At 40.1% G+C, this 26,122-nt stretch overlaps 1 protein-coding gene across 2 annotated transcripts in view; it reads right to left on the bottom strand.

The window, feature by feature from the left end:
- MTR (5-methyltetrahydrofolate-homocysteine methyltransferase) overlaps positions 1-21,843 on the bottom strand; it is a 93,949-nt gene extending 72,106 nt beyond the window's left edge. Inside the window, exons 1-8 of one of the 2 annotated variants that reach the window (XM_079107035.1) lie at positions 21,797-21,843; positions 14,348-14,562; positions 11,809-11,898; positions 10,684-10,753; positions 8,398-8,490; positions 7,408-7,514; positions 3,466-3,525; positions 2,421-2,515 (exon numbers count right to left, since the gene is read on the bottom strand). In XM_079107035.1, coding sequence (XP_078963161.1) covers positions 2,421-2,515; positions 3,466-3,525; positions 7,408-7,514; positions 8,398-8,490; positions 10,684-10,753; positions 11,809-11,898; positions 14,348-14,562; positions 21,797-21,830 — 764 coding nt within the window. In that variant the 5' untranslated portion in view covers positions 21,831-21,843. Of the gene's footprint in view, positions 1-2,420; positions 2,516-3,465; positions 3,526-7,407; positions 7,515-8,397; positions 8,491-10,683; positions 10,754-11,808; positions 11,899-14,347; positions 14,563-14,808; positions 15,528-21,796 lie in introns of those variants that run through there. The other variant, XM_079107036.1, reaches the window with a different exon arrangement.
- Between the last annotated feature and the right edge of the window lie 4,279 nt (positions 21,844-26,122).

Here is a 26,122-nt window from a genome sequence, read left to right as displayed (position 1 = left end):
TGGCACCCACCAGGAATCCCAGTTACTCGGGAAGCTGAGGCAAAAGGATCACAAGTTTAAGGTCAGCCTTGTTGAATTAATGAAAGCCTGTCTCAAAATAAAAAATAAAAAGGCCTGGGAATGTAGCTCAGAGGTAGAGCACCCCTGGGTTCAATTCCCAGTACTACCCCCGCGCCCCGCCAAAATAAAAGGACAGCCACTTTGAAAAACAGTTTGTCAGTTTCTTACAAAACTAAATATACGACCCAGCAATCATGCGCGTTACTTATCCAAATGAGCTGAAAACTTAATATCTAGAAAAAAAAACCTGCACATGAATGTTCATAGCAGCTTTATTCACTTTCAACTGAAACTTAGAAGCAACCAAAATGCTCTTCACTACAAAAAAACTGTTCATTCAGTTAACATTCAGATAGCAGAATATTACTCAGCACTAAAAAGGAATGAAAAGACATGGGGGAAGCTCAAATACATATTGCTAAGGGAAAAGGTTACACACCATATGATTACAACAATATTTCATTCCAAAAAAGGCAGAACTATATATAAGACAATCAGAAGATTAGTCGCCAGCAGGGAAGAAAAAGGGATGAATTACATGAAACTCGGGATTTTTAGGGCAGTAAAACTATTCTGTACAATACTGAAATGGTTAATATGTGTTTCAAAGATTCATAGCATATAAACATGAAGCACGAACTCTAGTGTAGACTATGTCTTTCAGTTAATAATGTCTTGATGTTGGTTGGTATCTTAACATATCATACCATACCAAGGCAAGATGTTAGTAACAGGGGACACAGGAGGTCTTCAAGGGCCAGGAAGGGAGTGTGTGAGAACTTTCTGTACCTTCTGCTCAAATGTGTGATTGTTAGGTCCAGCCAGGCAAGATGGTGCACACCTATAATCCCAGTGACTCGGAAGGTTGAAGCAAATGGATCACAAGTTGAGGTCAACATCAGCAATTTAGTGAGACCATGTATCAAAAAAATTAAAAATAAAGAAAAAGGACCAGGGGTTTAGCTCAATGGTAGAGCATCCCTGGGTTCAATCCCCAGTTAAAAACAAAAACAAAAACCAAAAAATTGCTAAGTTCAATGTATGACTAACAACCCTTGAATACACTTATTATAAGTTCAGCTATTTTACCAGTTCCATTTGGTAATTTAACTTTTTCTTCAATCTTACAGTACTGTCACCTGGATACTATCATTAGAAAGTATGCTTGACTTTTTCCCAAACTTAGTTTCAAACCTTTTTATTTTTTGGTGGTACCAAGAATTGAACCCAGGGTCTTATGCATGCTAGACAAATGCTGTACCACTGAGCTAAATCCCCAGTCCTTTTTATATTTTATTTTGAGACAGGATCTTGCTAAATTGCCCGGGCTGGCCTTCAACTTGTGATCTTCTTGCCTCAGCCTCCCAAGTAGCTGGGATTATAGACGAGCACCACTGCACCCAGTTCTAACTTGTCGATTCAACAGTCAGTTCTTCATCTGTTCAATGATGGAAATAATTCCATTAACTCAAACTGTTTTCAAAGTTATGTTAAAATTCAAATGAAACATCATACCCAGAAACATTCTGTAAATGATACAGTTTTCCTATTGACATGAACTCTTTTTGATATATCTATCTTGCCACTCTGGGCTTAGCAAACTCTAATTTCATGTTTTCCAATAAATCTCAAACAATACCTTCTCTATAGAGCAAATCTCTATGTATAGCAAGATTTTCTTTATATTTTTGTAAATCACTTTTATTTTCTCTTTTAACTTACATAGTTTATTTCTCTGAGTGTGGACTATTTCACATATGCCAATACACCAGGACACATAGAAGGATTTCAATAAATGCTATATTAATAACACAGGGTTCTATCCCCTTGTTCTTCATTAATATGTACACTCTGTGATAACCATGAGTCCATAAGCAATAGTTCCTTACATACTGACTTTTTCACATTGAATGCTGCCTTGTAAATCTTATAGACCCCTCAGTCTGTAAGATTGATAAAAGATAAAAACCTGAACTTCCCACTTTACTCCAAGTTCTGATTGCCCCACAAAGAGGGAGGGGGTATTGCCCTAAAATTTGCAAAGCACTGATCTAAAAATGTAACTGACTGATCAAAGTGTTACCTAGCCAAGTATAGTCGTAACTACAGGGGGGGCACCTACGAATGAAAAAGCATTTGACCGCCTGGAAATGGGACAGCTTGCCCAGAACCTTCAGTGACCCATTTTGGCAGTTCTTCGTAAGTCCTTGAGGAGACATCTGAAAGTATCCGAGGAAAGTCAACACATCATAGAAGTAGTACAACAGAAATATGGGGAAGTAATCCCCGCCCAGGTCATATGTGCAACGATTAGAAAAGATCTGCCAAAGAGGAAAGAGTCAAGGAAGGGAGCCACTCACCAGAGTGGGTCTGCATGAGACACACTGATGACAAATGCCTCTCCTGTCTGTCCAGAAAGAGTCCGCCCACTTTTATCAACAATCGTCCCTGAAATCTGAATCAACAAGGGAAACAAAGTCAACAATATAAACTCAGGTGAAGAATACAGCCCAAAAGACAAAATAAAACGAACAAGCTGGTATTCCTTATTCTTTTATAAGGAAGAGAAATGTGGAACTCAAACTCAAAGGCAGCACTTTCAAGAAGGGTCAGAATGAATCTATGCCAAGTGGCCCGGGGAGGAGGTAGTAAGCCACAGAAACAGGAAAGGGAAAGTCACTGAGACAAAGTCAATACCCCAAGAGCAGAAGTCACACGTCTAGCTGGGTGTGGTGGCACAAGCTGTGATTCTAGTTGCTAGGGAGGTTGAGGCAAGATTAAAGTTCAAAGTCAATATGGACAAGTCAGTGAGACCCTGCCTCAAATTTTTTTAAAAAAGGACTGGGAATATAGTTCAGTGAGAGAGTCTTACTTAGCACATGTGAGGTGCTGGGTTTAATCCCCAGAACTGCCACCAAAAAAAAAAAAAAAATCACAAATCCACGTCAGACCCATTGGAGGAGTTTCTCCAGGGATACCAGGTAATCCCAGTCTCCTGCTGTTAAATACCTGATTTATCTAACACCCCTGTTTGATTCTGTCATACGCTTACCAAGCAGAATTCTCACAGAGGCCAGCCTACTGAGTTAATGCCGTGGGGTCTAGTATCTTTGGCACTGGGTACTCGGCAGTCAACATGCAAGCCCATCCTTCCCCGGCCCTAATGAGACTGGGTCTTTAAGCCTTTGGCTTTAAGGGGGCTTCTTGTGAAAAGCCCACTGCCATGTGTTTGCTACTGACCTAGAAACAGTGTCAGAAGGAGGTGAACAAAGGAAGTTAAAGTAGATGGTTTCCAAAAGATCACTTCAATCATTCTACTTTGCCAGGGGAAGGGGTTGTTTATGTTCAAAATGACAATTATTAATAAAAAACAAAAATATGTCATGTAAAATATTTTATACTTACAAAGATAGGCCGGGGAGTATAATTCTCTTCAAAAAGTTTCTGGAGTGCAAACAAGGCTGCCTGTTAGGGAAAAAAGAAAAAACATTTTTACTGCCAGGAAAAATTTGTCAAAGGTCAATCTGACTGCCTGATCAGAAGACACCCTATCCCAAGGCCTCTTCAGATATGATACATCAGAACTCTCTGGAGAAATGGAAAGTATCTTCCCTATAATGCCCAAGCAGTGTCCCTTTCTGAAATGCAATACTGCATGTATTAAAACATGCTGTGCTCACACCACTGGTGTGCTTCATTGAAAAAAACATGAGTTTTTTTTTTTTTTTTTTTGTCTTTTTTTTTTGTGGTGAGCTTGGACTGGGTTGTAAAGTTATGAATCCAATGTTACCCTGTGCTGTTCAGTCTATATTTAAGTTTCCAACAATCAAAGATATATACATTTTTACAATTAATGTCTGAAATCAGAATGCAACCTGCAGTTAATGTTCACATTCCCTGTGATAGTGGGTTTTTTTTTTTCATGGAAAGTTATTAAATCAACAATATCCAAGCTTCTTCTTTAGAACCAGAAAAATCAATTTTTAAAATTTTATGGAAAACAAACATGAGAAAAGGCAGAAAAGTTCTGTTTAAAAAAAAAAAAAAAAAGGTGGTGTTAATAAAAAGGAACTAAAAGAACTAAGCCCACTCAGACATATTCCAATGCTACAATAAACAGTACATTAGTGTCACATCAGCAGATGGATTTCTGGAAAAGACTAAACCCAAATTAACTCAGGAACTTTGGATGGTAAGAGTGACAATGCACATCATTCCTATCACTGGGAAATAATAGGATGTTTACTAAATCATGTTAATAAAAACAGGTAACCTTAGTCAAAAAAAAAAAGTAGATCTCTACCCTATTTTTACTCTAAAATAAATTCCAAAGGCATCATTAAGGGAAACCTCTATAATCAAAAGTATGCCACAAATCAAAACTACACTGAGATTTCATCTCACATGAATCAAAATGGCAGCCATCAAGAATACAAATAATAATAAATGCTGGAGAGGATGTGAAGAAGAAGGAATACTTTTACACAGTTGGTGGGACTATAAATTAGTACGACACTGGAAATCAGTATAGAGGCTCCTCAAAAGACTAGGCATGGAACCACCATATGACCCAGCTGTACCACTCTCTGGTATTTATCCTGGAGAATTAAAGTCATCTTACTACAGTGATACATGCAGACCCATGTTTACAGCAGCACAGTTCACAATAGTCAAACTACAGAACCAGCCTAGGTGTCCATCAACAGATGAATGGATAGAGAAAATATGATATATCTACAAAATGGAGTTTTATTCAGTCATAAAGAAGAATAAAATTATGTCATTTACAGGAAAATGGATGGAACTAGAGACCATCATGTTGAGCAAAATATGTCAAACTCAGAAGGTTAAGGGTAGAATGTTTTCTTTCATACACAGAAGCTACAGAGGAAAGAGGAAAAGAAAGGCAGAGGTGTATCTCCTAAAACTCAAACAAAGGTCAGTAAAGGAAAGGGACCAAAGGGTAGAAGGGGCAGGGGTGTACTGGGGAGTAATATTGGGGAGTAATAGAAAATTCTTATATTATGTGAACGTACAAATATGTAACAACAAATCTCATCGATGTATACAACTATAATGCACCAAAAAAAATGTGGAAAAATAAAGTGATGTGCTGGCAGGCACAGTAGCACACATCTATAATCCCAGCAACTTTGGAGGCTGAGACAGGAGGATGACAAGTTCAAGACCAGCCTCAGCAACACAGCAAGGCCTTCAGCAACTTAGCAAGACCCTGTCTCAAAGAAGAAAAAGGGATGGAGATGCGGCTCAGTGGTTGAGCATCCCTGGGTTTAATCATGGTACCAAAAAGATAAATAAATTAAAAAGTGATGTGTTGAAAGTGAGGTAGGAGGGCAGGATGTAAGTCAGTGGTAGAGTGCTTGCCTAGCATGTGCAAGGCCCTTGGTTCAACTCCAGCACCTCTAAAAAGTGAGGTAGAGTAGGTCCTGTAGTTTGGATGGCGAAGGTCTATGTATCAAGGCTTGGTCCCCAAGGTGGTGCTATTAGGAGGTGGTGGAACCTTTAGGACATCCTTAGTTTACTGGGAGCCCATCCTTAAAGAGAATTGTGGAATCCAGCCCCTTCCTCCTTCTCTTCTGCTTCTAGGCCCTGAGGTGAGCAGCGCACACTCTAATCATTGCCTTCCGGCACACCTACCAGAGTACCCAAGGCAATCTACCCAATCTTAAACTGGAACCTCCAAAACTATTAGCCAAAATAAACCTTTTTCTCTTTATAAATTGATCCTACCAAAGTTAAGGTAGCCATGTTTTTACACACAGAGGTCATGCTGTGTACAGTGACACACACCTGTAATCCCAACAGCTTGAGACAAAAGCAGGAAGATCGCAAGTTCAAAACCAGCCTCAGCAACTTAAGCAGTGAGACTCTCTTCATAATAAAGAATAAGGGGCTGGGGCTGTGCTCTGTGGTAGAGCACTCAACTAGCACGTGTGAGGCATTGGGTTCAATCCCCAGCACCACATATAAATAAATAAAATAAAGGTATTGTGTCCACCTACAACTAAACACACACACACACACACACACACACATAAAAATAAAGAATAAAAAAGGCTGGGGTGTGGTTCAGTGGTTAAGCACCCCTAGGTTCAATCCCTGGTACCAAAAAAAAAAAAAAAAAAACATGGAGAGCATGAATTAGCAGTCCTTGCATTATCAATAAATAAGAATTTTAATCTTTTATCATTAGATTCACAAGCTAATATTTTATTTAAATTATATTTACAGTACAGAGGTCCTAAAATGATTATAGGATTAATATGAGGATAAGTGGGAGAATATGCATAAATAGTAATGTATTTTCTCACATAAATGATAGAATAATATTGCAAGTGTGATTTGTAAATTTCCCTTGTTGAGTTTTAATTAATGTGTAGTGAGTATAGGGCTACAATTAATATATTTAGTCCGAGTAGGGCAACTGTAATATTAGATCATGAGAAAGATGATAAAAATCACAAAGTTCCCCAGTAAGATTAATAGTAGGTGATGAAACTACTATTAGCGGTATTAAGCTACTATCATTATGGCTATAAGAAGAACTGACTAACTCTTGAGTTTAAATTATGGTTCAACTATGGATTGATTCACTGGCAAGACAAAACAGTACTGACGACATAAGCCCATGGGCCATTATCTGGGCTGTAGCTCCTATAAACCTCACAGCGCCTGATGAGGTTGGCTACAATAACTGCTACATGACTGACAGATGAGTAAGCAATTAGTGAGTTCAGGTTCAGATGTAGTTTGTTAAAATTATTCCTCATATTGGTAATATTAGGAATGGGTACACTATAAATTCTGTAACAGGACAGAGGACACTTGTAATTCAAATTATTCCATAATCACCTAATTTTAGTAGTACAGCTCCAAGAAACATGGATCTGACAATTAGGACTTGATAAAACTGTAAAGTACTTAAGGAGGGGACCATTTTTCTTTCTTTCTTTTTTTATCATACCAGGGATTGAACCCCGGGGTGCTTACTTAACCACTGAGTAAACACCCCCCCCCCCTTTTTTTTTTAAAGGGTCTCACTAAGTTGCTGAGGCTGGTTTTGGACTCAATCCTCCTGCTTAAGCCTACTGAGTGCCTGGGATTACAGGCATGTGCCACCATACCTGGCTGAGAGAAACATTTTTAAATGCTAAAAAGACCATTCTTTTGAAATTTACTTATTTTACTGGTCTCGGTTTAAAATATTCAACAATAAAATGAAGCAAATATAGGAAACTTAGATAACTTTGGCAATAGCCATTATTATCTTCTTATTACACTAGGAGATTGATCATACCCCTTGTCCCTTTTTCTACCCTCACTCACCTTGGCATTGGCAGTATCAAAAATAGTTTCAATTAGTAAGATATCAACCCCACCATCCAGAAGTCCTTTGGCCTGCTCTTGGTATGCTTCAACAAGCTCATCAAATGCTGCAAAAAACAAGTCACACCCATCACATCAGCTATCAACATCCTCTGAATGGCACTCAGGTAAGATGAGTTCAGGGCAGGTACACTGAACTACTGCTGGCTTATAATGCATCCGTTAAAAACAACAAACTTTTTTTTTTTTTTCTGGTACTGGGTATTGAACCCAGGGATGCTTTACTACTAGCCAACATCCCAGACGTTCTACAGTACAGGAAGGTTAGCTCCCCACTGTCATGTCCAGACCAGAGAGACCATCAATCACATACACACAGTGTAGTATCACAACATGCAAAGTTCTATAACCAAAAACCTACAAACTACAGTTGTATGAAACTGTCATCTACACAAAATGCATTACCATACGTGGTATTATTAGTATTCAGTTTTGAAAGTTTAATTCTTTTTGGTTTTTGTAGTTTGATGCTTATAAACTGACCAATATTCTTGAGTTTAAGGTCAAATCTGAATAAAGTACTTTTATATATACTAGTTTATAATGTTTATAATACTAGTACATTTAGGTAGTTTGGATTACTAATTTAAATGGCAATACACTGGGTCTTTTGTAATATACCGAGAGCTGGTATCCAGATGTGCTCAATTTTTCACTTTAAGCTTTATTACAATGGGTTTTGTTTCAACAGATGATAAAGAATTAACAAATCATCATATATATCTGAAAGCAAGCTCAAACAATAAGAGCAGTTAACTTTCTATTTAGACATCTACTGTATTTCAGGCACTGCTGTAAGCCCTTCTCATAGATAAAGTCACAATATCCCTAAAGTAAATCCTGTTACCGGCCCCACTTTAAAGATGCATAGATTACTGAAGCATTGGGGTAGTTTCCCAAGGTCCCTGATTATATGTCATAAATACTCACTGATGTTCCTAAAATCTGGTCTTTCCACAGATGGAGACACAGAGAGTGTCTTATTAGTCGGACCCAAAGCTCCTGCCACAAACCTCTTGATTCCTTTGGGAAAAGAAAAACAATAATAAAATCTCTAACCAGCTCAATCTTTTTTTATTGTGAACCAATAAGCTATAAGACTTTTCCTAGAACACAGGGCTTTGTCCACAACTCAAAATCCAAAAGACTCTCAAAGCCCCAATTTTTTTCTTAACTAATTTGACAACAAAATTCACTTTCTACTGAAATAATAAAAGGCTATTTATAGTCCTTTTTGCCTTTTAGTGCACTGCTTCACAGATTCTGCTAATACATGCTTGCTTATGGGGGCTGTCCCAGACTTCCCCAGGGAAATCATGGACCATAGGGGTTATGTAAACATTATCACCAAGTCAATCCAAAAAACTAAATTCTCACACGTGACCTCAAAATCTTTCTATAAGTAATCCTTTTCTACCACCTCAGCTATGTTTGAACAAATTCCCTCCCCATTCTTAAGAAACCCTGAAGAGGGGGCTAGAGATATAGGTCAATAGGAAAGTGCTTGATTTGTAAAGCAATGGGTTTGATTCTCAGCACTGCATATAAATAAACAACCTTTATTTATTAAAAATAAACGACCTTTATTTATTAAAAATATTTGTTAAAAACATATTTAAAAAAAAAAAACCTTGAAGATCCTGATCTTAACTTGAAATGCTCTCTACTACTGAATTGCAGGCTCTTTTTTTTTTTTTAATTTATTTTCATTGTAAACAAATGGGATACATGTTGTTTCTGTTTGTACATGGAGTAACAGCACACCATTTGCATATTCATAAATTTACATAGAATAATGATGTTTGATTCATTCCATTATTTTTTTCCTTCCCCCCCACCCCTCCCACCTCTCTTTTCCCTCTATACAGTCCCTCCTTCCTCCATTCTTGTCCCACTCCCACCCCCCATTAAGTGTCATCCACTTATCAGTGAGATCATTCCTCTTTTGGATTTTTGAGATTGGCTTATCTCACTTAACATGATATTCTCCAATTTCATCCATTTGCCTGCAAATGCCATAATTTTATTATTCTTTATAGCTGAGTAATATTCCATTGTACATATATATATATATATATATATATATATATATATATATATATCACAGTTTCTTTATCTATTCATCAATTGAAGGGCATCTAGGTTGGTTCCATAGTCTGGCTATTGTGAATTGAGCCGCTATGAACATTGATGTGGCTGTATCTCTGTAGTGTGCTGATTTTAAGTCCTTTGGGTATAGGCCGAGGAGTGGGATAACTGGGTCAAATGGTAGGCTCATTCCAAGTTTTCTAAGGAATCTCCACACTGCTTTCCAGAGTTGCTGCACTAATTTGCAGACTCACCAGCAATGTATGAGTGTACCTTTTTCCCTACATCCTCGCCAACACCTATTGTTGCTTGTGTTCTTGATAATCGCCATTCTAATTGGGGTGAGATGAAATCTTAGGGTAGTTTTGATTTGCATTTCTCTTATTACTAAAGATGTTGAACATTTTTTCATATATCTGTTGATTGCTTGTACATCTTCTTCTGTGAAGTATCTGTTCATTTCCTTAGCCCATTTGTTGATTGGGTTATTTGTATTCTTGGTGTAGATTTTTTTGAGTTCTTTATATATTCTGGAAATTAGTGCTCTATCTGAAGTATGAGAGGCAAAGATATTCTCCCACTCTGTAGGCTCTCTCTTCGCATTGCTGATAGTTTCCTTTGCTGAGAAAAAGCTATTTAGACTTGCAGGCTTTTCATGGAAGGGAAATACTAAGTCAAAACTACAATTATAGGGGCTGGGGAGATAGCTTAGTCAGTAGAGTGCTTGTCTTGCAAGCACAAGGCCCTGGGTTTGACACCCCAAAAAAAAAAAAAAAAAAAAAAAAAAACTACCATTATAAAACCTGAAATTCAAGTCTGAAGCACATTTAATGTTGCTGTAACAACTGTTTCATAACCCTGCCTCTGGCCAAGCAAAGCATTGCACGCCTGTAATCCCAGTGGCTCGGGAGGCTGAGGTAGGAGGATCACCAGTTCAAAGCCATCCCCAGCAACATCAAGGCACTAAGTAACTCAGTGAGACCCTGTCTCTACATAAAATACAAAAAAATAGGGCTGGGGATGTGGCTCAGTGGTCGAGTGCCCCTAAGTTCAATCCTCAGTACCAAAATTAATTAAATAAATAAATAAATAAATAGAAAGAAAGAAAGAAAAGAGAGCATCCCTTACCTGTCTGCAGAGTTATCTCTTCAGCAGCTTTTCTGGCCACGCCTGCAGAGCACTTGTTCATCCGGTAGGCCTAGCATATCAACCGCTGACATTAGTTTGTCCTGCTTTTCCTCCATGCAGTAAGTAAGGCATCTACATAGTCATCTAATACCCAGTTGTATTCAGAAAATAAATGCAGAGCGAATTAATCTGAGATCTGAGGGAAAATTTAGCTGAGAAGTTCCATCAGTTACCCCAGCCTCAAAAGGCAGCAGGGAATGGCAAGTCCTTGGGAACTTCTAAAAGGAGCATCTCCCAAACCACAAACCAGTTGATAAAAAGGACCACTGACACCTGGCATGTCACAGAATAACCTGGTATAGTTAAATATTCTGCAAATTAAGAAAAACACAGTAATGGGGAAAACACAGGCTTAGACCTAGGTTCTAGGACTAGCTGTACTGCCTGGCCCAGCAGTCCCACAGCAACTTTCCCTGGTCCTGATTTCCTTCACTGTAAAATGGTTGAATGAACGGTTCTAAACTCTCCGCAGATTATTAACCTCTTAAGAATTTGATAAAGGACCATGGAACATCTTACAAGGAAATAAGCATATACACACACATACTGTGGGCTGCAAGTTCTCCAAGAGCCCTTCCACATACCAGAACACAGGTATGTGGATTTACAACCTTCATGATCTCTTTCAACATTAAGACCCTATGTGCCTTGGATGCCCACATCAGCTAACTAAGAAAACACAATATTGTAAGTGTGGTTGGCAAACTATGGCTCATGGGGCAAATCTAGGCCCTATTTTTGTAAATAAAGTTTTACTGGAATGTAGTCATGACCATTTATTTACATATTATCTGTGTGTGCAAGCAATGATTATGACAGACATTGTATAACAAGCATCATTTTTATTTGATTATTACCTGTCCATAAAAGAAGCCAGTTGGAAAATGAATGAGTTGCTTTGCTCATAAGCAGAAGAGATTCGAACTATTTTCCATGTCTCACCACAAACAACATAAACAAGCCATTAGCTTGACTCCGCGGCTTCAAGCAGTTTTCTTACTAACAATGACCAACACAGCAAAAGCTCATAAGCACCTTAGACAAGAGGAAAAGTAGAATTCTTACCAAGTGTTCAAGCCCATAGTCAGCCTGGGCAATACTGGTGCTGCTAAAAGTATTTGTTTCAATGATATCTGCTCCAGCCAGCAAGTATTCCTGCAACAACACAATCATATCAATTCTCAGTTCAGAACCCCTGTTCCCCAACAATAAACACATCCTTTCATCATCATCTCTGCCAACCACCTTTTGACCACTTAACCAAGAATAAGGCATTGTGTCAAAAACTAGAGATGCAAGAAGATAAGAAGATTTCACAGAAAGGCATGTGTTTAAGCACAGAACTTAAATTCAGATAAAGTTAACACACTAAAGTTACGTAAATTCAGTCAAGTTCCTTCAACTCTCAGTTCCAGTCTCCTCATCACAAAGTACTATAACTCTCTTCTTCAATCAGTATGGCTGTATAATACAAGGTAACACTTCACGTGTCTGGCACATCTTGGGCACTCAACAAACGCTGATTCTGATCCCTTACTTTCTCCCTGCTTCAGCACACCCTGATCCCTAGTTAACTGCACCATCAGTGAGATCTCAAATTCTGTCTCTTTTTTTCAGTCCACATCTCCTATTCACTCTGGCCCAGACCTGCACCCTTACTGGAACCCTGAGGAGTCTGGTACCCTACAGTTTATTCTCCCTGTTTGAAACCCATTCACTCTTTGGATACCATTTCAATCTCAATCTAATGCCCTGGAATCTCTCAACCACCTTGATTTTCCAACAATAAGGAAATCCTTATTTCAATCCTTCCGAAGCTGATGAACAATGTTTGCAGAAAACCTGGGCAAGGAAAACCAATATAAACACAATTATTTAACAACAATAAGTCACAAATATCTAAATACTGTCAACAGGGAGACAGCTAAATAAATCATATTTTATTTTATTACATGCCATGTGATAGCCTAAAAAAAATTTTTTTAAATCTACATATCCTACATATGAAGATCTTTCAAAATATTGTTCAGTAGAAAAACAAAATAAAGCTAGGTGTGGTGGCACACACATTTAACCCCAGCAACTTGGGAGGCTGAGGCAGGAAGATCACAGATTTGAGGTCAGTCTCAGCAACTTAGCTGAGGCCCTAAGCAACTTATGAAGAAACTCTCAAAATAAAAAGGGCTACAGATGTAGCTCAGTGGTAAAATTCCCTTTAGTTCAAGCCCCACTACCAAAAAAAAAAAGAAAGAAAGAAAACAGAAAGATACATAAAAATGATACTATAAAAACAAACACACATACTACCAGCTTCTACTCATAATACATAAATAAATATATAAATTATGATAAAAGGATCTGGAAAGACAGAGACCAACTAAGAGTGGTCATCTCCGGGGGAAAAATAGCTATGTGGAGTAGTTGATGGAAATTTATTCTTATCATTGGGTTTTGTTTTATAAGAATGAATTAAAACAATTTTTTAACAAAGAAAAATTAAAAACAACCTTAATGCCTAGGAATAAGAGATTAATTAATTAATAATATATGCAAAGAACAGATTATGATGAAATTATAAAGCCGTGTTTCAGAATATTTCATGTTAATGGTATGTAAGTAAAAACTACAAATTATAAAATAATATACAGCAATAAAATTCAACTTAATTTTCAAAAATCCATGCATAAAAAAACTAGACAAAATATTGTTGTTGTTTTTTATTTTTTGGTATCAGGGTTCAAACCCTGGGGTACTATCCTTCCAGCTATTACCCCAGTCCATTTTCATATCTTATTTTGAGACAGGTCTTGCTAAGTTACTGAGGGCCTCAAGTTGCTAAAGCTAGCCTTGGCCCTGCAATCCTCCTGCCTCAGCTTCCAGAGTCACTGACCCACTAGAAAACTAGATGAAAAATAAACTAGAAGAGGTGAATGAGGACCTGCTTCCTGGTTCACAGAGAACATCTCACTCTGCCCTCACATGGCAGGAGGAGGAACAAGTTCCCTTTGGCCTCTCTTACAAGGGCACCTCTTAACACCATCACACTGGCCATTAAGATTTAACAGGTGACTCTTAGGGGTACAGCAATATTTGCAACATAGCTGCCCTTGTAAGACACAAGACTTTGCTTTCTCTTTCTGCTGTCCACCATATGAGGACACAATGAGAAGATGGTTATCCACGAACCGGGAAGAGGGCGCGGCACCCAACCCGTTGGCAGCTCAATCCCAAGAACTGTGAAAAAACGAATACCGTTGTTTAAGTCACCCAGTCTAACTTGTCATAGCACCCAAATCAACTAAGACGCCATCTTTTGGGATTTCTTCATAAGAGCTATGGCAGTGACATTAGTAAATAAGGTAGTGAACCCTTAATTTGTCCAGAATTTTAGGGTTTTTCACTGGAGTTTGCCTCAAAAGCATAAAACCCAACTACTTCTCATCTGCTTATCCCAAATACTCAACACAGTATACGACTTTTATTTGGTATCCAACACAAGCTTTCTGAATAAATCACCTTTCTTCTATATTCTCCAGAGCACACAGCAGCGTTGACCTTGGCATGAAACAGCTTGAATGAATGCATAAGAACCTGGAAAAATTACCTTATGGATTTGGTAAATGACATCAGGTTGAGTTATACTTAAAATGTCATTGTTGCCTTTTAGTGGCTTGGCATGTTCTTTAAATTCTTGACCTTGGAACTTTTCTTCACTTAGCTTGTACCGCTGGATCATGGTCCCCATGCCGCCATCTAGCACCATAATCCTCTCCCGCAGAATGGCTTCAATCTCATCCTGCAGTGTGTTCTTCATACCTCCTTTAAAGAAAGTAAAATCTGACTTTAAAGAATGAAAGATAAGGGCTGGGCTGTGGCTCAATGATAGAGCGCTTGCCTACATGTGTGAGGCACTAGGTTTGATTCTCGGTACCACATATAAATAAATAAAATAAAGGTCCATCGACAACTAAAAAAAAAAGAGGCACAATTTAAGGAAAAAAAAAATAAAGAGAGAAGAAGAAGAAGGAAGAGGAGGAAAGATAAGCCAGGTATGGTGGTACACACCTATAATCCCAGCAATTTGGGAGGCTGAGGCAGGGGGATCCCAAGGTCGAGCCCAGCCTCAGGAAATTAGCAAGATCCTGTTTCAAAATAAAAAAAACTTTTTAATTTTTGTTGCTCTGGTGGTGGTAGATGGGCACAACACCTTTATTTTATTTATTGTTATATGGTGCTGGGGATCGGACCTAATGCCTCACCTGTGCTAGGCAAGTGCTATACCAATGAGCTACAATTCCAGTCCCTCAAAATAAAAACCTTTAAAAGGGCTAAGGATGATGTGGTAAAGCCTCACTGGATTCAATCCCCAGTACCACAAAAATAAATAAGAAGTAAAAATAAAGACTAAAAGGAACAAAAGATGTGGAGAAAGAATTTAGGGTAGTTTTACTCCACAATAGGGAGAAGTGTGTGTAGCTCAAAAAAGATGCACTCGTAACTCCGCAGCATTAGGTGAAGCACCGAATCAAGAGGAAAGCAAGGACAATGTTGAATAGAAGTGGTGAAAGAGGGCAGCCCTGCCTTGTTCCAGTTTTTAGGGAGAATGCTTTCAGTTTTTCACCATTTAGAATGATATTAGCCATGGGCTTAGCATAGATGGCCTTTACAATGTTAAGGAATGTTCCCACTACCCCAATTTTTTCTAGTGTTTTGAGCATGAAGGGGTGCTGTATTTTATCAAATGCTTTTTCTGCATCTATTGAAATAATCATGTGATTCTTGACTTTAAGTCTGTTGATATGGTGAATTATATTTATTGATTTCCTGATGTTGAACCAACCTTGCATCCCTGGGATGAAACCCACTTGATCGTGGTGCACTATCCTTTTAATATGTTTTTTGTATGGGATTTGCTAAAATTTTGTTGAGAATTTTTGCGTCGATGTTCACTAAGGATATTGGTCTGAAATTTTCTTTTCTCGACGTGTCTCTGTCTGGTTTAGGTATCAGGGTGATATTGGCTTCATAGAATGAGTTTGGGAGGGTTCCCTCCTCTTCTATTTCATGGAATACTTTGAGAAGTACTGGAATGAGCTCTTCTTTAAAGGTTTTGTAGAACTCGGCTGAGAATCCATCTGGTCCTAGACTTTTCTTTGTTGGTAGGCTTTTGATGACTTCTTCTATTTCACTGCTTGAAACTGGTCTATTTAAATTGTGTATGTCCTCCTCATTCATTTTAGTCAATTCATATGTCTCTAAAACTTGTTGATGTGTTTGAAATTTTCTATTTTTTGGAGTACAGATTTTCAAAATAGCTTCTAATTATGTTTTGTATTTCAGTCTTGTCTGTTGTGATATTTCCTTGTTCATTCTGAATTTTAGTAATTTGGGTTTTCTCTCTTCTTCTCTTTGTTAGTGTGGCTAAGACTTTATCAATTTTGTTTATTTTTTTTCTATTGTTTCTTTTGTTTCGATTTTGTTGATTTCAGCTCTGATTTTAACTACTTCCTGTCTTCTACTTTTGGTAGTGGTCTGCTCTTTTTCTAGGGCTTTGAACTATAGTATTAGATCATTTATTTGTTGATTTTTTTCTTCTTTTATTGAATGCGCTCCATGAAATAAATCTTCCTCTAAGTACTGCTTTCAGAGTGTCCCAAAGATTTTGATATGTTTCTTTGTTCTCATTTACCTCTAAGAATTTTTTAATTTCCTTCCTGATATCTTCTGTTATCCATTCATCATATAATAGCATATTGTTTAATCTCCAGGTGTTGGAGTAGTTTCTGTTTTTTACTCTTCCATTTATTTCTAATTTCAACCCATTATGATCTGATAGAATACATGGTAGTGTCTCTATCTTCTTGTATTTGCTAACATTAGCTTTGTGACATAATATATGGTCTATTTTAGAGAAGGATCCATGTGCTGCTGAGAAGAAAGTGTATTTGCTCTTTGTTGGATGGTATATTCTATAAATGTCCGTTAAGTCTAAATTATTGATTGTGTTATTGAGATCTATGGTTTCTTTGTTCAATTTTTGTTTGAAAGATCTGTCCAGTGGTGAGAGAAACTAAACCCATATCTCTTACCGAGCACGAAACTCAACTCAAAATGGATTAAGGACCTCGGAATCAGACCAGAGACCCTGCAGATTATAGAAGAAAAAGTAGGTCCAGATATTCAACATGTTGGCTTAGGAACAGACTTCCTCAACGGGACTCCCATAGCACAAGAAATAAAAGCAAGAATCAATAACTGGGATAGATTCAAACTAAATAGCTTTCTCTCAGCAAAGGAAACTATCAGCAATGCGAAGAGAGAGCCTACAGAGTGGGAGAATATCTTTGCCTCTCATACTTCAGATAGAGCACTAATTTCCAGAATATATAAAGAACTCAAAAAAATCTACACCAAGAATACAAATAACCCAATCAACAAATGGGCTAAGGAAATGAACAAACACTTCACAGAAGAAGATGTACAAGCAATCAACAAACATATGAAAAAATGTTCAACATCTCTAGTAATAAGAGAAATGCAAATCAAAACTACACTAAGATTTCATCTCACCCCAATTAGAATGGCGATTATCAAGAATACAAGCAACAATAGGTGTTGGCGAGGATGTAGGGAAAAAGGTACACTCATATATTGCTGGTGAGCCTGCAAATTAGTGCAGCCACTCTGGAAAGCAGTGGGGAGATTCCTTAGAAAACTTGGAATGGAACCACCATTTGACCCAGCTATCCCACTCCTTGGCCTATACCCAAAGGACTTAAAATCAGCATACTACAGAGATACAGCCACATCAATGTTCATAGCCGCTCAATTCACCATAGCCAGATTGTGGAACCAACCTAGATGCCCTTCAACTGATGAATGGATAAAGAAACTGTGGTATATATATACAATGGAATATTACTCAGCCATAAAGAAAGATAAAATTAGGGCATTTGCAGGCAAATGAATGAAACTGGAGAATATCATGCTAAGTGAGATAAGCCAATCTCAAAAAACCAAAGGTCGAATGATCTCTCTGATAAGTGGATGATGACACATAATGGGGGGTGGGAGGGGTTAGTGTTAGGGTTAGGGTTAGAGTTAGGGTTAGGGAGGGGGGCAAGAATGGAGGAAGGAAGGACTGTATAGAGGGAAGAGGGGTGGGAGGGGTGGGGGGGAGGGAAAAAATAACAGAATGAATCAAACAACATTACCCTATGTAAATTTATGATTACACAAATGGTATGCCTTGACTCCATGTACAGAGAAACAACATGTATCCCATTTGTTTACAATAATAAAAAAAATGAAAAAAAAAGAGGAAAGCAGGCTGATCCCATTTCAGAGGTGAAATAGTCTCCACTTAAACTCACAGGGTCTCATTTCAGAGTGAATCCAGCTATATTGTTTTAAGAAAGGAATTCAACTGGATATAGTATAGGTTGAAGTGTTTTGAAATCATTGTCACTTAATTGTCTTCACTGAGTATTGGCTTCTTTCTGCCAGGTTAATGCTCATTTCTAAACCTGAAAATATGCCATTCCTGTCTCAACAGCAACAGGCTTCTACATTAACCACAAGCTTATTTTTCCTTTAGGGATATAAGATTTCCCACTTAGAGAAAACAAGTCCTCCTCCTGAGTTGTTGATCTAATTGTCCACTGTTCTTGTCCTTCAATATTCCAAGCTCAGCTTCTCCAGTGGGAGGTTATCTTTCACTGGTTTCTAATTTCCATTCTAACTCACCAGTTTCTAACCTTCTTTTAAGTTCTTAAGGCCCCTGGCCAACTTTCCCTTGGCACAATGAGCATTCATTGGAATGTTACTCTTCCATGAAGAAACAACACCAAAACAAAGTAATAATTTATCTGCAATTAGGTCTAGAACATTCTGTACATTTTAGGACCGGTCAGGTCCTAAACAGAACAGATTCTTCCAAATTCCTTTCACAGTAAAGATAGGAATGTATAGTTTTGCAGTTTTCCCACTTAACTGATTGGTTCTAACACTATCTCAGAAATATTTTTATGTTTAATGTATGTATGTATATATGTATGTGGATACAGACCACTACCGTAGAGCAGAGTCCCAAGAAAGATTCTTGGCTAGTGAGCCAAAGAGATCACACAGTATTTTATAATCTAGCCAATGTATTTTACAGGATTTCTTTTTTTCTGTCATTAATATTTTATTTTTTAGCTCATATTCTGAGTTATAGCAAGTGTTCCAAAGAATAAAAAAACATGGAATTAACCGGTTACAGCACCAATAAGATACTGAAGTGGGTAAGTCAGATAGGAACACCTTTAAGAACTATCCTAAAGAATGGCAAGATGAAGTCATAAACTAATAAACCCCTAATAATGTAAGTAATACACTGCAGCGCCAGGAATACACCTATAGAGATACAATGACCTCACATAGGCCTGATTTTCTTAGGACTTCTGCTTCCACTGTGATAAACAGCAAGGAAACAAACATTCTTATTGTCTGACTATAAGCAAATGAACCCAATGCTTTCTTTTTTATTTTTACGGATTGCGTTTTGATTCACTGTACACCTACAGAGTATGCCTTTTCATTTCTGGTTATACACCATGTAGAGTCACACCATTCCTGTAATCATACATGTACATAGGGTAATGATGTTTATCTTATTTCTGCCCTACAAGTCCCTCTCAAGATACTTACTTTTATTTTTGGATTCCTAATTTCCTGGTTTGCACTTACTTGCTACAAGGGCATCGCTTTGTTGTACAGTATTCCACTTTTGAAATACTTTATTTCACCCTTTGATTTTAATAAGCCCAAGAAGGATTAAGCTGATATGAATTCACTGAATCACTCATTCTTTCTTTCATTAATCATTCATCGAGGGGCTGGGGAGATAGCTCAGTTGGTAGAGTACTTGCCTTGCAAGTACAAAGCCCTGGGTTCAATCCCCAGCACTGCAAAAAAATAAAATAAATTTTTAAAAAAATCATTCATCGACTGAATTCCAAATAACATGTATAGTAGCACCAAGAAACCTTTAGAAGCTGTGGTTGAAATCTTCACACAGGAAGTAGTTGCTAGCCTATCAGACTCCTGCCCCAGGGGACACAACCATGATCTGAAGTCACAGACAGTTAGCCTTAAGGCCCAACCTTGAGCTTCAGGAATTCTCAGTTCTTCAATTAAACAGTTTTATTAGACCCAACATTATGGGCTTGGGTTGTAGCTAAGTGGTAGAGTGCTTGCCTAGCTTGTGTGAGGCACTCCGTTTGATCTTCAGCACCACATAAAAATAAATAAAGGTACTGTGTTCCTCTACAAAAAACTAAATAAATATATATACATATACACCACACATATTATATATATATATATATATAATATATGGTATATGTGTATATATTGTATAAATACATATATGTATGTATATATATACATACTCAGTATTATTAAAGAAATATAAAGTAGGAGAAAAAAAGAAAAGACTGCACAGCAGTGACTAAGGGTTCTAGGAAGTTAAAACCTGACTGGAATCCTAACATACACAGAAGCCGGAAAACATGAAAGGTCTTTTCTAGGCCCACAGGCCTGGCTCAGAGCACTTTAATGGACGCTGTGATTGGTTCAATTTTACAGTGCTCAATGGCAGAAGATGGCCTCAGGGGACTGGGCAAGACCCACTAGACAATTTTCCTGTCATTTTCTGTATTTAAAAAAATGGATTACTCACTATTCAAAATACTCAGAGACATATTGCTGCTGCTATTACCTACAATCTGCTTAGGGGGCAATTCTATTTCTTTTTTTAAAATAAATGGAGAGGAAGAAGCCCACAGCCCTGAGTAAGAGATTATTCAAATAACTATGATACCCCTTTCAGAGAGGTCTTTCTGTTTTGTTTTTGGTATCTGGGATTGAACCCAGGGGCACTTTACCACTATACCCAATTCTTACTGATTTTTTTTTTTTTTTTTTTTTTTGAGTCAGTGTCGCTTAGTTGCTGAGGGTCTCACTAAGTTGCTGAGACTGACCTTGAACTTGCAATACTCCTGCCAACTTGCTGGGATTACAGGAGTGCCAGCTGGAGACAGGTCTTATTTTAAAGCACCAGTGATGTATTTCTCACAGATCCACTAGTTTCAAGCACATTTCTACTAGGTCCATTTATCAGGACCTCACACTCAATGAAGTCACCACCTACCCTCTGATAGATTCCCTCTGGGTTACTGACTCAGTATTCACCCCCGGAGCTGAACATCCTCACTGTCACAGGACAGTTACTTCTCTGTCCTTACTAATTCTCCTGCTTCTACATCTCTTACCACACACCTCACACCCCACAAATTATGAGACCCAGCGTTCATTACAAAGCTGAAATTAAAGCTGTTCTTGCGCATATCTAGCATCTTCTCCTTGTTGACCCCGGAGCCGGCAACATCAGGACCCCTTCGGAGACCACTCCCCGTCCCTGAGCATCTGGAAGGGGCCCTACTGGTCTATTCGGAACCCCTTACGACCCTCTAGTCGCGGACGCGCAACCCTTTTAAAAACTTCGGAGCAGAAGACGGAGTGGCTCCTGCCCATATCCCCAGTGACTGGGGAGGTTGAGGCCGGAGGATCCCGAAGTCGAAAGCCGGCCTCAGCAAGGGGCCGCGGCGTGGCTCGGCCCGGGAGGCCTGGGTCCAATGCCCAGGACTGCGGAAACAGAAACAGGAGAACCGAGGAGGACGCGCAGGCCTGGCCCTGGGCTAGGGGTTCGCGTCGCGGCCCGGGCCACGCTGCAGTCCGCGGAAGTGCGCGCGGGCGCGGAAAGCCACGCTGGCGGGGGGTTAGACGGCCGCGCGCCGCGCCCCGTCCCGCCCGCGGGGCTCGCAGTCGGCCGGCCCGAGCGCCCGCGGCCCCGCGCCAGCCCCGCGGCGGCCTACGCCACGGCGCGTGCCGGGACGGCGTGCAGCGCCGCGCCGCGCCGTCTCCTGCCCCGGGCGGGCGTGGGCGCAGCGGCACGCGACAAGGGGCCGCCCGGGGCGGGCCGCGGCGGGCGCGCCGGTCACCGCCTTACCGGGTTGCGGCAGGTCCTGCAGCGCGGGGCACATGTCGCCGAGTCCCCTCCGCCGAGTCCACCTGTGCTGCGGGGCACAGGTGACGTCCGCGGGCGACGCCGGCTAGCGGGCGAGCCAGGCCCGGGACCCACGCGCGGATACCGACGGCTGTCGGGCACCTGCCGCCTCCGCGTCACCCGGCTGTCCTCGGCGCCCGCGGGGCCGCAGCGAGGTCGCGGGAGGACACGGATCGGAGCCCCGCCAGAAGGTTCCTCCAGCCCCGCCACTCGCTCGCGCCAGCCTGCGCGGGAGGACCCGCCCCCTCCGGCCCGCGATTGGTCTGCACGCGCACCTCGTAGGGCTATTGGCCCTCGGCCTCAGCCAATCGTCTGAGGCTTCGCCCCGCTGCCGTCTGGGAGACGCAGTCCCCCGCTGGGCTGGGCCCTGAGCATCTCTGCACCTGGACCAGGTTCAAGTCGCAGCGCCAAGTCGCGCAGACCTGCAGGAGCTGAGTCGTGTCCAGAGCCAGGAACCTGGAGTCAGAAGACCAACTCCAGTTCCGTTTCGGTGGCGCGGGGCAACATGCTAAACCTCTCAGTCTCCACACATCAAATAGAAATGCTACGTAGGTGTAACTACTGTTTTATGGAGTTAGAGTTAAATGAAATCCTGTGGGCGCACTGTGAAACTCTGAAATACACATATGCATGCTGTCACTTATTGACGGCAAACATTTATTGAGTACCTATATATGTCCAGCGTTGGGGTACACACTTTTGGATTGCAGAAAGTTACACCACACCCCAACTCTGAATTGGAGGAGGAACGCACAAGTGCTAAGATAACCGAACATGAAAAAAGAACCACAGAAAGTGTTTCAAAAGAGTTGCATTCTCTACGAGTGTTGGGAGGAAACTTAAAAGAACCAGCTGGGTGTTGAAAGAGGTCTTTTTATACCAGCTAAATCCATTCCAGTCCAGGAGAAACTTGCCTTAAAAAACACAGCACTTTAGAGAACGTGAAAATAAGGGACAGCTCTGTAAGGCCGATTATGGTACATGAGAGGAAAAGCAAATTAACCAAGAAAAATAAAATGGAGGCCAAATTATGAAGCCTTGTGTTTAAAAAAGGCACAAAGTCACATACCATTTTGTTTTATACAATATGTAAATATACCTCAATTTTTTGGACGGTGGTGGTGTGATGGGCCGACAAATCTGACTCCATGAGAATGTTACAGGCCAGACTCTAAGGGAAATGATTAAACAGACTGCATTTTGCTCCAAGACTCCATGTTATGTAGGAAATAAACTTCTCCCATGGGAACACCCTGCCTCTGTACCCATCATCAGTTACTTAGTGTGATGTGTTTAGCAGTACAGAATGACAATTCCTAGGTAAAGAAAAATTGCTCTTATGATTCCTATTGCTCCTAAACAATGTACCATGTGAACAGTGATTGTGTGGATGTTAGTAACTATTCTTTAGTTTGTACCTAGGTGAGGGTCATTTTGATCCACTCCCCCCTCTGTTGATGGTCTCATGATGTTAATGTGTAATTTCGAATCACAGCAACAGACACTTATGATTAATGTGATTTTTGGTATAAGAACCCCTACAACCCTGTGGTGGGGCTGTTCTCCCAATAGCCATTTTTTGGGGGCATTGTGTGAGACAGTCAGCCGGCCAGTTTAATAAAGACTCTCAAATTTGGACTTCTCAGTGGTGATTGGTCTGTTCTTAAGTTGCACCCCGTAACAGTGATGCGGAATATCGAACTCAGGAGCACCCCACCACTGAGCCACATTCCAGCCTTTTTTTTTTTTTTTTTTTTTGTATTTTAATTAGGGTCAGGGTCTCATTGAGTTGCTTAGGCCTCACTTTTCCTGAGACTGGCTTCCTCCCATCTCAGCCCCCTGAGCCACTGTGATTTTTTTTTTAAATCTAGAAAATTATAATATTGGGGGCTGGGGTTGTGATTTGGTGGTAGAGCACTTGCCTAGCATGTGTGAGGCTCTAGGTTCAATTCTCAGCACCGCATATAAATAAATGCATAAATAAAGATTCATTGATATCTTAAAAAATATTTTTAAAAATTATAATAATGTGTGTAGCATCCCTACCAAAGGCGGTCATGGGGGAAGGAGGGAAATAAAGTGGATGGGAGAGAATGGAATAGATAAGATGGACCTGAAAAGCCAAAGATTTTTTTTTTTTAAGATTATAAAGACTAATTTTCCAATTATCATCCATAACCTAAAGTTTGTTAATAAGTGGTACAGTTTGGATATGAGGTGTCCCTCAAAGCTCCCATATTAATACAAGAATATTCAGAAGTTAGATGATTGGATTATGACAGTTGTAACCTAATTCATCCTTCTTAGTTTTTTTTTGGTTTTTTGTTTTGTTTTGGTGGGGGTTTTTTGTTTGTTTGTTCTGAGTGCCAGGGATTGAACCCAGACACACTTAAGCACTGAGCCACATCCCCAGCCCATTTTACATTTTATTTTGAGACAGGGTCTTACAAAGGTGCTGAGCTTGGCTTTGAACTCCCAATCCTCCTGTCTTGGCCTCTTGAGAGGCTGGGATTTCTGGAGCCACCACACCCAGCCATCCTTCCTAGTTTGAGTGGACTGAGTGCTCTTTGTAGGCAGGGGGACATGGCTAGAGGAGGTGAGACTGAGGGGTGCACCCTGCAAGTGTTCATCTTTCTTGCATCCCCTTCTCCCCCTCCCCATCTGCTTCCTGGCCTTCATGAAGGACACAGCCCAATGTTCTGCCTCACCTTGGCCCAGAGCAATGGAGTAGCCCAACGTGAACCAAAACTCTGAAAACATCAGCCAAAATAAATTTTTCTTCCTCTAAGTTGGTCTTATTGGGTATTTTGGTCTCAGAGATGCAAAGCTGACTAATACAGTAAATTTCTTGAAAATTTTTCTTTTGGGCACCTAATCATCTCTGATCCCCTTCCTTACATTCTCCTAGCAGTTACTCCAGAGCTGTGTATCAGTCTCTGCTTCTAACAAGTCATCAAAGATTACTTTCTCAACTAAAACTAAATCCAGCATTTTCTTGATGTCATCAGAGTAAGACCAATGAATACATAATGCTTAATGGCACAGTGAATTCCTAGTACAAAAACTCATGCAGCTCAAAGACAAGTTCCAAGAATACTTTTATAGATTGCATTGTGTGGCCCCCAAAGGTATGTTGAAGTCCTAACCCCACTACTTCAGAATGTGACATTGTTTGGAAATAGGGTTGTTGCAGATGTAAGTAGTACAATACAGTAAAGTCATACCAGAGTAGGGTAGACCCTTAATCCAATAGGACCTGTGATCTTACAAGACAAGGTGAGAGACAGACACACAGTGAGAAACAGCCACGTGCTCACAGAGATCGGAGTGATGCACCCACAGACCAAGGCACACAGGTACTGCCGTGAACTCCGGAAGCTGGGAGGGACAAGGAGGAACTCTCGCCTCCAGGTTCCAGACCAAGTGCAGCCCTGCCTACACCTTGACTTTCAGGCTTCTGGCTTACGGAACTGTGAGATAATACAATTCTATCGTTTTAAGCCATTTGTTTTGTGCTACTTTGTTAAGTTGGCGTAGGAAACCAACAAAAATATATCTATAGATGGGACAGGACTACTGAAGCAAAGCCCGGGGTCTCTATTTCTGTAGATGAGAAACTACTATCTTCGGTGACAACCTGCTAGCCTGGCCAGCCCCACCTCTACCTCATTAAACTTCAACTCAATCCCACTGTTTACAGATTAGGCTCCAAACAACCCCTAGGTGAGCTGAGTGTTCTTGCCTAGTGCATGAGTCTTCAAAGAAAGAAGTGTGGTCATTGCCCCTGAATGCCCAGCTCTTACTGTATCTAGTAACAAACTGGCCTTCCAACTTATTTATCCTGTGGGTTTGGTCTGTGGATCAACTCATTAGGTCTCCTCTTGTGTTCTTTGATCGAGATCCAGAACAAAGTATTGTGACCAGTGGGTCTGTCAGAGTGACCACTGGCTTTTCAGAGACCCCTGACTTCACCACAAAGGTGAGCCCTGCTACCTCCATCCCTCAAATTCTTTCATAACCTCAAGATTTAGTTCCACCCCCAGAATCGCACAGGCCAGCAACCATTATTATTACCACACAGATTGTACCAGATGAGCTGAATTTTGAGTGTGTGGGATATGACCCTAGTACTAGCTGCCAAGCAGTGAGAAAGAATGGAAAGGGAATTTGCAATTATTTTATTATAACCAACCAAGAGCCATTGGGGCTCTTCTCTCTCCCTTCCCCGCTGCACTGAGAGAACCACCATTTCTCTTTGAAATATCTGAC

Source organism: Sciurus vulgaris (assembly GCF_902686455.1).
Source record: "Sciurus vulgaris genome assembly, chromosome: 12".
Taxonomy (NCBI): domain Eukaryota; kingdom Metazoa; phylum Chordata; class Mammalia; order Rodentia; family Sciuridae; genus Sciurus; species Sciurus vulgaris.
This window is presented reverse-complemented; position numbering and strand designations above follow the sequence as displayed.